This window comes from Eleutherodactylus coqui, chromosome 7 (assembly GCF_035609145.1).
Source record: "Eleutherodactylus coqui strain aEleCoq1 chromosome 7, aEleCoq1.hap1, whole genome shotgun sequence".
In the NCBI taxonomy this organism is placed as follows: Eukaryota; Metazoa; Chordata; class Amphibia; order Anura; family Eleutherodactylidae; genus Eleutherodactylus; species Eleutherodactylus coqui.
The window spans coordinates 175,601,868-175,616,162 of NC_089843.1; the positions used below are offsets into that span (position 1 = coordinate 175,601,868).

Sequence of the window (14,295 nt, forward strand, 5' to 3'; positions counted from 1 at the left end):
AAATTGCAATAGTATTTATCATTATTTGGCAGAAAGCAGTATGGTTTTGATTGCTGGGGGAGCCCAGGGTGGCAGTGCCAATGTGGTTCATTTTTGAGGTGCAGGACAACCCACTGGGCTGAATTTTATGTAGCATCATTAATGGTTTGTAAGGCCTCGGTCACATGGGGTTTTTTTGTGCAATTTGCTCATGCGCACGCGATCGGCGATTTTATAAAACCATTGCTTCGCAATGGTATCGAACACATGGGCGCTTTTTATGCGCTCGTCCGATAAATTATAGGACAAGAAATCGCAGATCGCGGCTATCTGCGATCTGCGATTCCTGGTCTTCTCTATATGCGCTCAATGGGGCCGGCGGCAGCAGCGCCGATCCCATTGAGAACATATACAACACAAATCATTCTCCTCTGCCACAGCTATAACAGCTGTGGCAGAGAAGAATAATGTTTGCCCATTGAAAGCAATGGGCTGCCGGTGATTGCAGGATGAATTTTCGGAAAGGGCTTAAAAATATAAGCCCTTCCCTGAAAATCCTCCAAAACTGTATAAAAAGTAAAATAATATATATACTCACCTTGTCCCCGCAGACGGAGTTCAGCCGCGGCCGTCCGGCAGTTCTCCTGAACTGCTCTGAGTAGTATTCAGTAGGCAGGGATTTAAAATCCCTGCCTGCTGAATGGGCTGCCTTTGATTGGTGAGGGCTGTGACCGCGGCTGAACTCCCTCTGCGGGGACAAGGTGAGTATATATATATTTTTTTTATTTTTATACATTTTAGGATGATTTTCAGGGAAGGACTTATATTCTTAAGCCCTTCCCGAAAATTCATCGTGAGATCGCCCGCAGCCCATTGCTTTCAATGGAGCCAGCTGTATTGCCGGCTCCATTGAATTCAATGTGCTGGACGGCGCTCCGGTGCTCCGGCCTATTTCAAAGGAAACGCGGCTAGGGGCAGTTTTTCGGGTGATTTTTCGGCCCTGGTCACGCGATTTGCGGATGCGCATCCGTCATGCGATACGCAAATCGCGGCAAAAAACGCCCGTGTGACCGAGGCCTAAGCCTGCATGTTACAAATCAGTTGGTCTGGCACCCTTTGTATGCCATATGTATGTGCTAGTTTAATACTAAGCAGCCACTCTCCTCAACATGTGGCAGGTATGTGAGTGGTTTTCATTAGTATTTTGCACCTATTCAATGCTCCTCCATATTAAAAATTAGGCTGTCTGCATGCTGAGGGTATTGGTTCTACACATGATTATGTATTTTCTATCAGTATATCAGTAAGTATGACCACTGGCATTGATTTTGTTTATATTTTTGTGATGTATTACATGCAAAATTTGCCTTAAAATTTTTTTTTAAAAATCATGCTGTTCACTGGTTTACGTAATTTGCTAACCTTTGTGTTTTGGTCGTTATAAACACAGTAATACAAATTTTGTGGTGTTTCTTTTTATTTTTTTTCATAATAATCATGTAAATGAGAAAGGTGTTTTTTAAAATCTTTTTTAAAACTATTTTTCACTTTTATTCTAGTTTAGAAGACTTTATTTACTGTAGAGCAATCATTCACATAATACACTAAATGCTGATGTACAGCAGTGTATTATACCAGGTTACTAGACCCAGCCTCTAGCAAGGTAGTCTAATAGGCTTCTGCAGTTGGTAGGCTTCTGTGATCTCAGCCATTAGAGCATGAGCCCAGCTATCATTTTACAGCGTAGCTGCCATTATATCTAAGTTTGGATAACTATGCTGGCCTTGGTCTAATGTGCTGTAAGAAGGTGTATCTATTAGAAAAAGGCCCTCCGTAAAAAGGAGTATTGGCATTCACTAAGCGGTTAAGCTAATACAAGGATTATTAATAAATTTAATAATTGTTAATACGTATGGTTATCAGATTAGTCCTATGATATATTTACTGGTTAGACTAGAGTAGTATTGTAAGTGAGATATTACTAATTATAAGCGGAAAGTCTAGCCCATTCAACAGTCCAATAAACAAAGAGTAAGCAGATCCAGAAATGATAGTGCATTAGTGAATTGAATTTTTCCTAGAGTGATTCATTATTTTGGTAATTATTTAAATAAATGAAACTAAAAAGGCTACAGTTAGGGCTTAGTCACACGGGTGCATCGGCACCCATACACCGGCGCCGATGCACCCGTGTGACTGAGCCCTTACTGCAGGAAGAAGATGGCCGTACTACAAGCCGAACGACTCCTGCAGCACTGAAGAAAGAACACATGACCGGCAATGAAGTCAGTCACATGTTCATTCTCCCGGTGCTGCAGAGAGACGTCCGTCTTCTACCTGCAGTAACACGGGCACCGATGCGCCCGTGTGACTAAGCCCTTAAGCAGGAGGCACTAAGGAAATGTTGTTGGAAGGACATTATCAGCAGTCATTAGCCATATAAGCCTATCAGAGGATTACATTATATACTTTAGATGGGGGTTACAGGTGTGCACGGCTGGCTTCAAATTGGATGACATCCTGTGCAGAATTATACTAGTAACTATACCACTCAGTGCCTAACTATAAGCGTACAGCATAATATCTAAATGCCACTGTCAAATGATAGTTAAATAATATTTCTACACAGTTGTCTAGATAACAATATTAACAGTGCCACCATACTCATACTCACTTATAATATACTGTACAGTGCCTAAGCAGCAATGCCACATAGTACCTAAAAATACCATGCAGTACTCAAAAATGCCAATAGCGACCAAATAACAACTCTATACATAAAGTAATCTAATAACAGTGCGAGATATTACATTTTAGACATACAAGTAATACTGTTAAATAAAGTGACTCTCCGTTCCTGGAAAACAAAGATGGACGCACTGCTTCTCTGACTACCTGATGCACACTGTCCATTAGTATGCATTGGTAATCTAAGACACTTCATGCTGATCTGACTGGCCAGTACTGCTCACATGGCAAGCACTGGTTAATCAAAGCAGGTGTAGTGTCTTAGAGTAATGATGCATGCCAACGTACAGTGTGCATCAGGCAGTCACAGAAGCGGTGCGGCCATGTTTGTCAGTCCGAGTCTGGAAGTTTGCTTTAAGAATAATATTTATAGTGGTAACAAGCCTCTGGTTTCCTGTTCTTGATTTTAGAGAATAAATGTTCTAACATTTTACTCCCTACATTTGAAATTACTATCATTTGAGTTTTTTTCTTTCCTCAAAGCGAAGTTTAAAAATGGAGAGGCGGCACTGATTGACACAATGGGATGGTGACATTTGTGGCATTCTGCTGTGCAGTGCTAAATACAATATTATTAGCATATGTTCATAACTTTTATAAAATAATGGAGTTTTAATGCGTTTTCTTGTAAAACAATGAATTATGTTTTAGCATATTATGTCAAATTCTACATTTATAGTACTCAATGGTATATTTTTCATTAGGAGAGATCTAAATTATAGCCATTTGTTCTAGGTTGGGAGTTAATATAAACCTTAAACCTCTAATTATTGTTAATAAAAAAAAAAAAACTTCTAAGTGCATGACGCTTTATATTTTCAAATACAAGATAAGATCTACATGCTTGAGGAACCATTTTCATATATTGAAATCTTCTCGCAGCTAGAGTATTCTGAGCAAGCATAAGTGCCCACTCTTACATACCTGAATCTAATTGTTGGAAGATAAAACTTGATAGAATGATATTGTAATAATACTCACCAAATTAACAGAGGGCAGACAGTCATTTTATTTAAATAAACAGAAAATTCTTTAAATAGCAAAAACCTAATTGCTCGGTGCTTGGTCCTGGACTTTAATCCCAGTCGATGGTAAAAATATGGCATGGGATTAAAGCTCTTGCTCCTGCAATGCAGCAGAAGCAGGTCAGGACCTCTGCTGTTAGTCTCAGTCAATGACCCGGAGAAAAAGACAGAAGCGGTTTTTAACCGCTTTTGCCTTGAGTCTTAAAGACTACATAGCGCTCAATGAGTGTTATGTATTGAATAAAAAAAACGGAAGTGCAACTTCCGCTATTCGATCTGGCAAACATGTGACCACTGAGTACCCACTGCCACGATAAAGCTGCAGGGTCCTAGAACACCAAGATCAGCTGTGTTTATGACCACCATTACTATAGACGGATGATTTTCCCTATAACTGGGGGTCATAGTACTCTGATTGGGCCACCGTTTCTAGTGGGGTGCCACAGGGTTCAGTATTGGCCCCTATTCTGTTCAATATATTTATCAATGACCTGATAGAAGGACTGCACAGTAAAATATTGATATTTGTAGATGATATGAAATTATACAAGATAATTAATACAACAGAGGACAATATATGGCTGCAAATGGAGCTAGATAAACTGGGGGATTGGGTAGAAAAATGATCAAATGAAGTTCAACATTGGTAAATGTAAGGTTATGCACATGGGCAGATGAAATCGATGTCACTAATATCAACTAAATGGGATACTGCTAGGGAAAAGTGGAATGGAAAAAGACCTGGGGGTAATAGTTGACTGTAGACTTAATTGGAGCAATCAATGCCAGTCAGCTGCTGCAAAGGGAAAAAAATCATTTTGAGATGCATTAAAAGAGGTATAGGGGCGAGGGATGAGAACATTATTCTTCCACTATATAAGGCACTTGTCAGGCCTAACATGGAATACTGTGTACATTTCTGGACACTAGTACTCAGGAAAAACATTGCAGTGCTTGAGGGGGTTCAAAGAAGGTCAACTAAATTAATAAATGTATTGGGAGGACTGGAATACTCAGATAGGCTATCAAAATTGGGATTATTCACCCTGGAAAAAGACGGCTATGGGGCGATCAAATATCTATGTATAAATACATCAGGGCCCCTAATTTAGGGGACAATATGAGGATCTCTCCCATCATCTGTTTATACCAAGGACTGTGATGGTAACAAGAAGGCATCCCCTACGTTGAGAGGAAAGAAGGTTTCATCACCAACACAGAAGGGAGTTCTTTACTGTAAGAGCAGTGAAGCTGCCTGAGCACGTGGTGAAGGCAAAATTGATAGAGGAGCTTAAAAGGGGACTAGATGTCTTTGTAGAATACTACAGCGTTACAGCATATAGAAATTAAAAAAACAGAAGGGTGTTTATATGGGTATCTGCCGGTCTTGAAGTCAGGTAGAAAATTTTGACATGTTGATCCAGAGATTATTCTGACTGCCATTATGGAGTCGGGAAGGAATGGGAAAAATTGGGTTCTGCCTCATTGTTTTTTTTTACTTCCTCTGGATCAACGTGTGAAGGGGGCGGAAACAGGCTTAACTTGATGGATATTTCTCTTTTTTCAGCCTAGCATACTGTGTCACTGTGTTACAGTAAAAAAGTGTGAAATTAAAAAAAAGGCAATGTCAATGTTCCTCAGAAGTCTTATATGATGTCATGGGGGACAATGAAGTTATATATATATATATATATATATATATATATATATATATATTTAGATATATGTTAAAAAAGGAAACAACCCACCATCAACGACGACTTAAACCATCACCATATGTACCCTGTAGTGCAAGACTATACAAGTTATATAGAAAAACATCCAAAACACAATGAGGAATCCATTTTTGTACTTTATTTTAGCATACATTCTAATTTAAATTTTTTTCCCCCTAATGAAACTAAAAAACTGACACTAGAATAATAGAAAGAAATGTATATTCAAAGGGGTTATCCAGCAACTGAAATTTCTGCATCAGTGGTGATGGAAAATGGGCCTTGCCTAATTATTTTAATGACCCGACAGCCCATCGCTCTCTTATGATGTTACCGACAATGGAGGTCGCAATACCACATGACCTTCTGTCGAAAGGCAACCGGAAATAGCGGGTCTGACTCTGCGGTTGCAGAAAGAAATTTAAATCACCGGATGACCCCTTTATACTACTAATAATTTACTTGTAGACCAGAAATGGTATATCCATTGTGGGCAATTATTAATGTAGGGTGCAATTAAAAAGTGAACAGAGCATTTCACATTTTAATGTGGTAGATTTGCTGCTGAGTTCTTAATCATGTCTACACTCACCCTAAACTACTGTTTCTTAACCTTTATACCATGTGGGAACCACTAAAACTGTTTTAGTTTCACAGGGAATGCATATGCATAGTAATTCAAACCACAGAAAACTTTAATGTAAGAACAAGTAAAAAAAAGTTTATAATTTTAAAGATGTTTTTTATCTGCTTTGACCGGGTTTCGTAGTACCTCAGATTTCCTGGGAACCCTTGTTGGAAATCAATGCTTTAAATAATGCACAATATTCTCTCATGTGTAGCAAATCAACACATCAATCACATTTGACAACACATAAAGGCAGCTCGTGTTCATAATGCTGAAAAATGGCTTACCTTTTGAATGCCTTCTAGAGATTCCTGGACATTGTTTTCTGTACCATTACTCTTGTTAATCATTCGCCACATTTGAGAATACATGCTGTCCCGCTCAAATGGATTCATACCTTTCACTCGAATGTGATCATAAACAGCAGAATCCAATACTGTACCATAAGGAATATCTGTTTGCCTTGAAAGATCCTGGAGAGACCTAGCAAAAGAAAAACATATTGATTAATAACTTAAAGGGGTTGTCTCGCAGCAAACATCAAAATTTTACATTAGCCCATTCCCCCTGTCACCCCCCTGGCATAAAATAGCATTTTAAAGCAGTTTTTAAACCGCTTGCTACTCACCAATGTGATGAAAGATGAACTTATAAAAATCTTCTCCCAAGATGGCCACCGGTCCTTTCCCAGGGATGCACTGCGGTTTTCTCCCATGGTGCACCACGGGTCTTCTCCCATGGTGCACCATGGGCTCTGTGCGTTCCATTGCCGATTCCAGCCTCCTGATTGGCTGGAATCGGCACACGTGACGGGGCGGAGCTACGCGATGACACGTAGAAGGGGGCGGAGCCAGAACGCCGCTCGTGCCCGGACTGTCCAGAAGGGAGAAGACCCTTCTGCGCAAGCGCGTCTAAAAAAGCAAGAAGACCCTGAAATTAGACGGAGCCATGGAGACGGGGACGCCAGCAACGGAGCAGGTAAGTGAATAACTTCTGTATGGCTCATATTTAATGCACGATTTATATTACAAAGTGCATTAATATGGCCATACAGAAGTGTATAACCCCACTTGCTTTCGTGAGACAACCCCTTTAATTCTGTGCAAACAAAATCTTTAATAGCTCTTCTCTTCATACAATAAGCTTTGGCCAATTTTTAGAGAGATTGGTATCCTTCAACCATCCATGGTATAATGTCATTTTAAGGTCTGTCAACTGAATTTTGGGGCTCCACCAAAGTCTTAAGCAAGTTGAGAAATGCAATCACAGTCAACAGAAAGTTTTGAAAGGTCGTCCTTCTCCTCGTACAGCTGATTTAAACTGGCTGTTTGGAGTTACAAAAGCATGCAGCTTTATCTCCTTCACTTTGATGGGGCAGAACTTCCATACCTATTACAACTTACAGACGCTATTTCTGGAACCAGAAGCAGCCAGTTCTATACTCAGTGTCAATATGATAGTGTATGAATTGAAACTGTGCCTTCAGTTTCCAATAGAAGAAGCGGTTTGTATGTAATTGTCATGGTATTTGACAACTCTTCTGGGTAATTAACTAAATGCATTTAATCAATTGGGAATCATAACATTTACCAAATGCTCTACATCAGTGAGGAATTCATTAACATCATCTATGAATGTGATGAGCATATGTCCCAAACATCAGTTGAATATAAGCCAGAAGTCAATTTGCGAATAACTTGTTTTAAAGCAGATAAATTGTACACTCTTTGTCAAAAAAAATCATGCTCCTAGAAGGAGTTGTCATTTTGCTGCAAAACTCGGCATGCAGTTACATATCAAGCTGATGTACAAAAGATTAGACTTGTGGTGTGATTAGATGAACGGTCTTCATCTGAGGCCCTAAAAGTAGTTCCACCCTTTGCCTATAAAAAGGCTCTCAGAGGCTATTTGTGTGTATTTGACCTCTTTTTCCGCTTGTTTAAAGCTTTTTGACTGCTAGACGCCCCTCTGATGCAATTGAAGAGATTTCACCCAGTTTACAGAGTTTGTGAGAAGCTGGATGGTTGTGTCGATGAATTGCCTATCACTTGTGCTATTCTGACCCAACTGTTAGGAGCTGTTGGGACCAATGGATGCGTGAGAGCACACACACAGCGAACAGGCTCTGGAGACACTTGACAGTCCACCAGGAGAGAGGATCATCTGATTGTCTGACAAGCATAAGCAGCTCCGACTGTTTCAATGTCTGCCATCCAGAGACAGGTGGCACTATCATTACAGCCCCTGTGTATTTGTCTGTCAGAACCATTTCCAGGCACTTGGCTGAAGGACATTACGTGTTCTGCCTTTGACACCTATCCAATATCATCTCTGTTTGCAGTGGTGTCGTGAACAACAAAACAAAACTGCTACATACGAGTTGTCTTTAGCGATAAATCCAGCTTTAGTTTGGACATTGACGATATCTGTGTTTGTGTCCAGAGACCAAGGGGTGAGCGCCTCAATCCTGCTTTTGCTGTGGAGCAGCACACTGCCCCCACTGCTGATGCGATGGTCCGGCAGGGCCATCGTATATGAGAGTCAGTCACACCTATAAGTGGTATGAGGGACAATGACTGCTCAATTATATGTTTAGGATATCCTGCAGCCACATGTGTTGTCTCTCATGGCAGAGCTTCTAAGAGGCATTTTCCAGCAGGATAATACTTGGCTGCACACACAATGGTGTCACAGGAATCTCTACACAACAATGCTATACTTTCATGGCTGCTTGGTCGCGAAATGTATCACCAATCGAACATGTATGGGAACATCTGGGATGACAACTATATATATGATATAGCCTATGAGTTTGCATAATCTGGAGGCACAGTTACAGCAAATGTGGAGCGGTATGCTGCAGGATACTATACAGAATCTGTATGCCTTCATGCCTACCTGTGAATAACCTTCATTCCTCAGTATGAAAACTGTATTGCTGCAACGTTTCGATCCTATATGGATCTTTTTCAAAGCTTGAAAAAGATCCATATAGGATCGAAACGTTGCAGCAATGCAGTTTTTATACTGAGGAATGAAGGTTATTTGCTTTAAAAGAAAGAAAACCCGTGAGTGCTGATCTATCCACTGAGTATATGCTAAGCTCTATGTTTGGATCCTGAGGTCCGGATCTACTTCTTGGATCATGCACCATTGGCCTAAGTATGCCTTTTTAATACTTGTGGACGTGCTGCTGTCTATTCATCATATATTGCTATCCATGCCTACCTGTACCATATCTTATATCTAAGCTAAAGGCAGCCCAACAGGGTACTAGAGCCTTCATGCCCACCCGTATCACATCTTTTATCTAAGCTAGAGACGGTACAATAGGATATTAGAGCCTCCATGTCCACCCGTCTCACATCTTGTATCCAACTAGAGGCAGTACAATAGGGTACTAGAGCCTCCATGCCTGCCTGTATCACATCTTGTATCCAAGCTAGAAGCGGTAAAACAGAGTAGTAGAGCCTCCATGCCAGCTAGTATCACATCCTTCACCCAAGCTAGTGGTGGTACAACAGGGTGCTAGATCCTTCATGGCCGTCCGTATCACATATTGTATCCAAGTTAAAGGTAGTACAACAGGGTACTAGAGCCTCCATGCCTGCCTATATCACATTGTATATCCAAGCCAGAGGCAGTACAACAAGGTACTACTAGAGCCTCCATTCCCACCTGTATCACATCTTGTATCCAAGCTAGAGGTGGTACAGTAGGATACTAGAGCCTCCTTGCCCACCTGTATCACATCTTGTATTCAAGCAAGAAGCAGTACAGCAGGGTACTAGAGCCTCCCTTCAAGGAGTCAGTTTACCACAATAAATTATCCTTTTGCCCTGATATAATCACTTACTTATATCAACGTTACAATCACACAGAGAAAGTTTCATTCCATTCTGACAATTCCTTCTGGGGGAGGGATTTTTTTTGACAATGAGTGTATTTATGTATTTTAGGAGGCAGCATCTTCCTATATAAAGTGTATTTTTGTTACCTTACTGAAAACCGTTGGGAATTTTAAAGAAAAGTATGATAGGGATTCTGTTTCAAAACTTATCACTTGACTGAGCAGTAAATAAGAATGCAATCAATACACTTCCATCAAATATGACATTTTCTATGAAATAAAGGGAACCTGTCATGTTCCTTGAGGGCAGCATAGTGTAGTAATAGACTCACTGATTTTCATTGGTCTGTCACTAAATAAAATGATATTCAATTATATGCATGCTCCCCTGCCCTCCAGCCTCTTTTTGACAGGTTCCTTTGTATTAATGTGCATATAAAGAATGAATGAATGTCAATGAAGAGAGCAGGTGGAGCTTGCACACCATGCATATCATTCAATATTATTGGACTTTCCATGTGCTGCCCAATTTGACATGTAAGGCTGGTTTCACATTATGTTATGTGAATTCAGTACTGGTTTCATACTGGTTACTGGCGTCTGTACAGGAAAATGTATAGGGACGGAAACCAAGATAGAACCTGGATGAAACTATAGGTCAGAATACGTGATATGGACACCTCTTTGGTCTCCATCTCACATAGTTCCCATCTCTATCATTCTTTTAAACTGGATAGAAAAGTACTGTGCTTGACTGACAGAGGAGGAAATTAAGGTCTCTGTCTCCCATATTCTCTTATGGTGCGATCCAGATTTTGTCTTGCTTTCTCAAAGCTTTTCTAACCAGTTCAGAAGAGTGACACAGATTAGGCCAACTGAAATCTGCCTGTCTATAAGCGGCATTGCAAATTGAATTTTTTTTATCAGAAATCCATGGAAACCCCACAAATTTTTGACAAACAAAGCCTAAATCTGCATTTCATTAGTGTGGCTAAAAGTCAGTCTGTCCATAACCACACCCACTTGGCTAGCATGAATAACAAAGTGGCAAATGGGACATAAACAATTATTCTTTATGGACCAAAAATGTATAGGGCTTTTCTTATCTTATTTAGTAAAGGAATAACCTTAAGATATGTTATAATTTTTAGGTCAGTTTGATCTCAGAGACCCTAATGATGCAAAGAATATATTGAACGCAACACTGTGTCACCTTGTATTTTTTTTCCTGAACGGCAACACCCCAGTACATCAGGCGTGCAGGGAACTGCAGTACATTAACTTGAATGCAACTGTTAGAGATGAGTGAGCACCCAAATGCTCGAGTCTGCGTTATTCGAGTCAAGCTTTTCGTAAAATTCGAGAGCTCGAGTAACGAACCCCATTCACTATAAAGGGAGACTCGAGCATTTTTGTATGTGGGACGCCGGGTCCCGAGCTTCTTTTTTCTCCTAGGTTCGTGTTCTATCTCTCTCTCTCTCTCCAGCCAGCCAAAAGATTTGCCAATGACGCATGCTTTGTCGCAGCGGGGAGGTGCCAAAACAGGCACATCACAGCGGGGAGGAGCCAAAAACTGGGGAGGGCTCGAACACAGCTTGATGCTCGTTCGAGCACCATCGAGTACGCTAATACTCGAACAAGCATCAGGCTCGGCCGAGTATGTTCGCTCAACTCTAGCAACTGTGCTTCAGTTATCCAGGTAGTGGATGGTCAAGGTGCCACCATGAAGAAAAAGAACACCGAAAGGGATTCAACACTGAATCCCTATTATCCTGGTGATATGCCATCACTTTTTAAGATTGGAAACCTCTTTAATAAATCATGAGCACATAGTATACTACATTATTCCAACCAAATTTGGGACAACATCTGAAAATATGTGATACATGTGGGTGAATGGTCTGAATTAAAAATCACATGCACATTGACTTAGTACTTAGTCTATTCTTTTGGAATGTTATCAAAACACCCTTGAAACTTTTATGAAAATGACTTTAGTGAAGTTTAGATGGATATAAGCTCTATTAATCAAAATAATTGAGTACTGGTTTCACACTTGTGCTGGGTATTCAGCTTTCCTGCTCAGTCCGAAAAGCAGGAAAGCGGAATCCCTATGGTCGAACAGTTCTCTCCCTGGATGGAACCGAACAACGATCGGTACACCCCATTGACTATAAAGGTCACCTCCTTTCAGCCAATCTGACCTGTTTTTGGATAGAAGAAAAAGTGTTGCATACAGCACTTTCCTTCCAGTATTTGCAGCCAGATCTGCAACGGAACCTCCGGTTGGTGATTCTGATGCAGATGTAAAACCGGCCTAACACTCTCTTGTACATTGTAAACAACTAAATGCAAATCTTGAAATATTTGTTTAGCAGAATCAGTAGCTGGACATTGATTAGATGAAACATAGAATTGCAGCAATAATAATCATCATGGAAATTGTGATCCAGTAAAAGTAATTATATAATTACAGCCAGTAAAGGTAATTATATTATAAGGCTTTTTATTAGCAAATGACGATGAGAAATAAAAACAAAAAAAACTACTTTTCTTCATGAGGTAGAAAAAAAACACTTCTGTACAAATATAATGAAGTTATTAAAATTGACTGTCACTAAAGCCTGCAAGCGAGAAAGCAATTTGTTACTAAATAATTAGAGAAAGAACAGCTCTGGTCAACCATTTATAATCATTGCTTTTGAGTGGATCTCCATACGGTGTGTAATGCAGCATACTTTTCCAGTAATACAAATGCACTCTGCAAAGTCAGGACAAAGCAGGTCAAGTTATTAGAGGGATTTCATATGTTTAAAGTAAATAATGCTCAAATAATGGAGAAATGCATGTACTTTTGCATTAAACGACTGTATCATAACTTTAATTTAGTTTTATCAATTACATTTATTTATGCAATTATGAATTAAGGGAAATTATGTATTTTTATGTTGCAGAAATATTGGAGGCATATACAATACTTTCTTCCTGCATTGTCTGTATAGAAGGGTATTTAGGTGAGTTATTGCAGAGTTGAGGTACTGCCCCTCTTCTGAAGAACAGAGAGTGGCAGGGAGATATATACACAGTACAGGAGAAATGATATGACTTTGTTGACTCTGTCCAAGTCTACATAGGGAAGCTAAAAGTGAGCTGCAGAGAACAGGAATTATTAGCCTGTTGTCTGCCCCCCTACAATATTTCAGGAGATGTTTATATGCAGTCACATAAACATTATATAAAGAAAATATATGGTATTATAAAAGTCTGATTTAACCCTTTGCAATCCAATTTGGATTCAGGGTTTCCTAGGTGGGGTTTCTCTTTCTGCCATTATACAATGGCGCCATCTGCTGGCTAGAGCCAGTACTGCAGTATGGGACATGCTGAAGAGGCCCCCGACAACAGACCGGTCAGTAATATACAGTAAGAATACCCTGCCGAACGTCTTCCGACATTGGAGCTATACAGCCTTCAATCAGAATGTCTTTAGACGTCAGACAGTGGATTGGAAAGGGTTAAATAACACATCATTTTTTGAATACAGATTCCCTTTCAAAGGCATATTTCACAAGTCAGTCCTCTTTTTTTTTTACTAGTGATCTATTGTTAAAGAGCAGCTATAGAGGGAACGTACTACTGTTTTTAATTTCCACTCAATACTGGAGTTCCGCAAGTGAGACTCAGGCTTCTCAGCATGATATCAATATAATATTACATGATTTGTAGATATAGATTTTGTTCTGACATGTCTAAAGATACAAAAAACTATGGCACTACAACAGTATATGTGCTAGGTGTGTTCAAAAAGTATCCAACCTTATGATGTCATAGGAAATAATACCCTGAAGCCTTATGAAACCCTAGCCACAGAATTTAACTTACCCAACTCAGACACATTTAAATACATTCAGATCAGGAATTATATATCCAACCACTCAGATTTAACCCTCAGCATACCTGAATACCTCTATGAGCAGATATTTAAATCACCTCAAAACAAATGCACAATAAGACTCTTCTATTATATTTTTAACGGAGAAAAAGAGGAAGAGGAAAAAAATTACAAAAAAGCACATATCCTCAATTGGGAAAAAGGTTCAGGTAGCGGGCTCAAGGTTGACTCAGCCTTCCATCTTTGCAAGGTCGGTAAAATGAGTACCCAGCTTGGTGTGGGGCAACAAATAAATAACCTGAAAGCGCTGCGGAATAAGTTGGCGCTATACATATTACAAGATTTATTTTATCTTATTTCTACTTCCCCCAAACGATAATGTTGCATGTGTTGAAATATACCACATTTTTTTCCACACAAATCCATTAAAAGAAACCTTTAAACCTTTTTCATGCCTC

At 39.7% G+C, this 14,295-nt stretch overlaps 1 protein-coding gene across 1 annotated transcript in view; it reads right to left on the reverse strand.

The window, feature by feature from the left end:
* The window catches only part of GRID2 (glutamate ionotropic receptor delta type subunit 2), a 1,221,843-nt gene that overhangs the window by 210,591 nt on the left and 996,957 nt on the right, over window positions 1–14,295 (reverse strand). Inside the window, exon 13 of the mRNA XM_066574896.1 lies at window positions 6,383–6,578. Within this exon, the coding sequence (XP_066430993.1) occupies window positions 6,383–6,578 (196 nt within the window). The remainder of the gene's footprint in view (window positions 1–6,382; window positions 6,579–14,295) is intronic.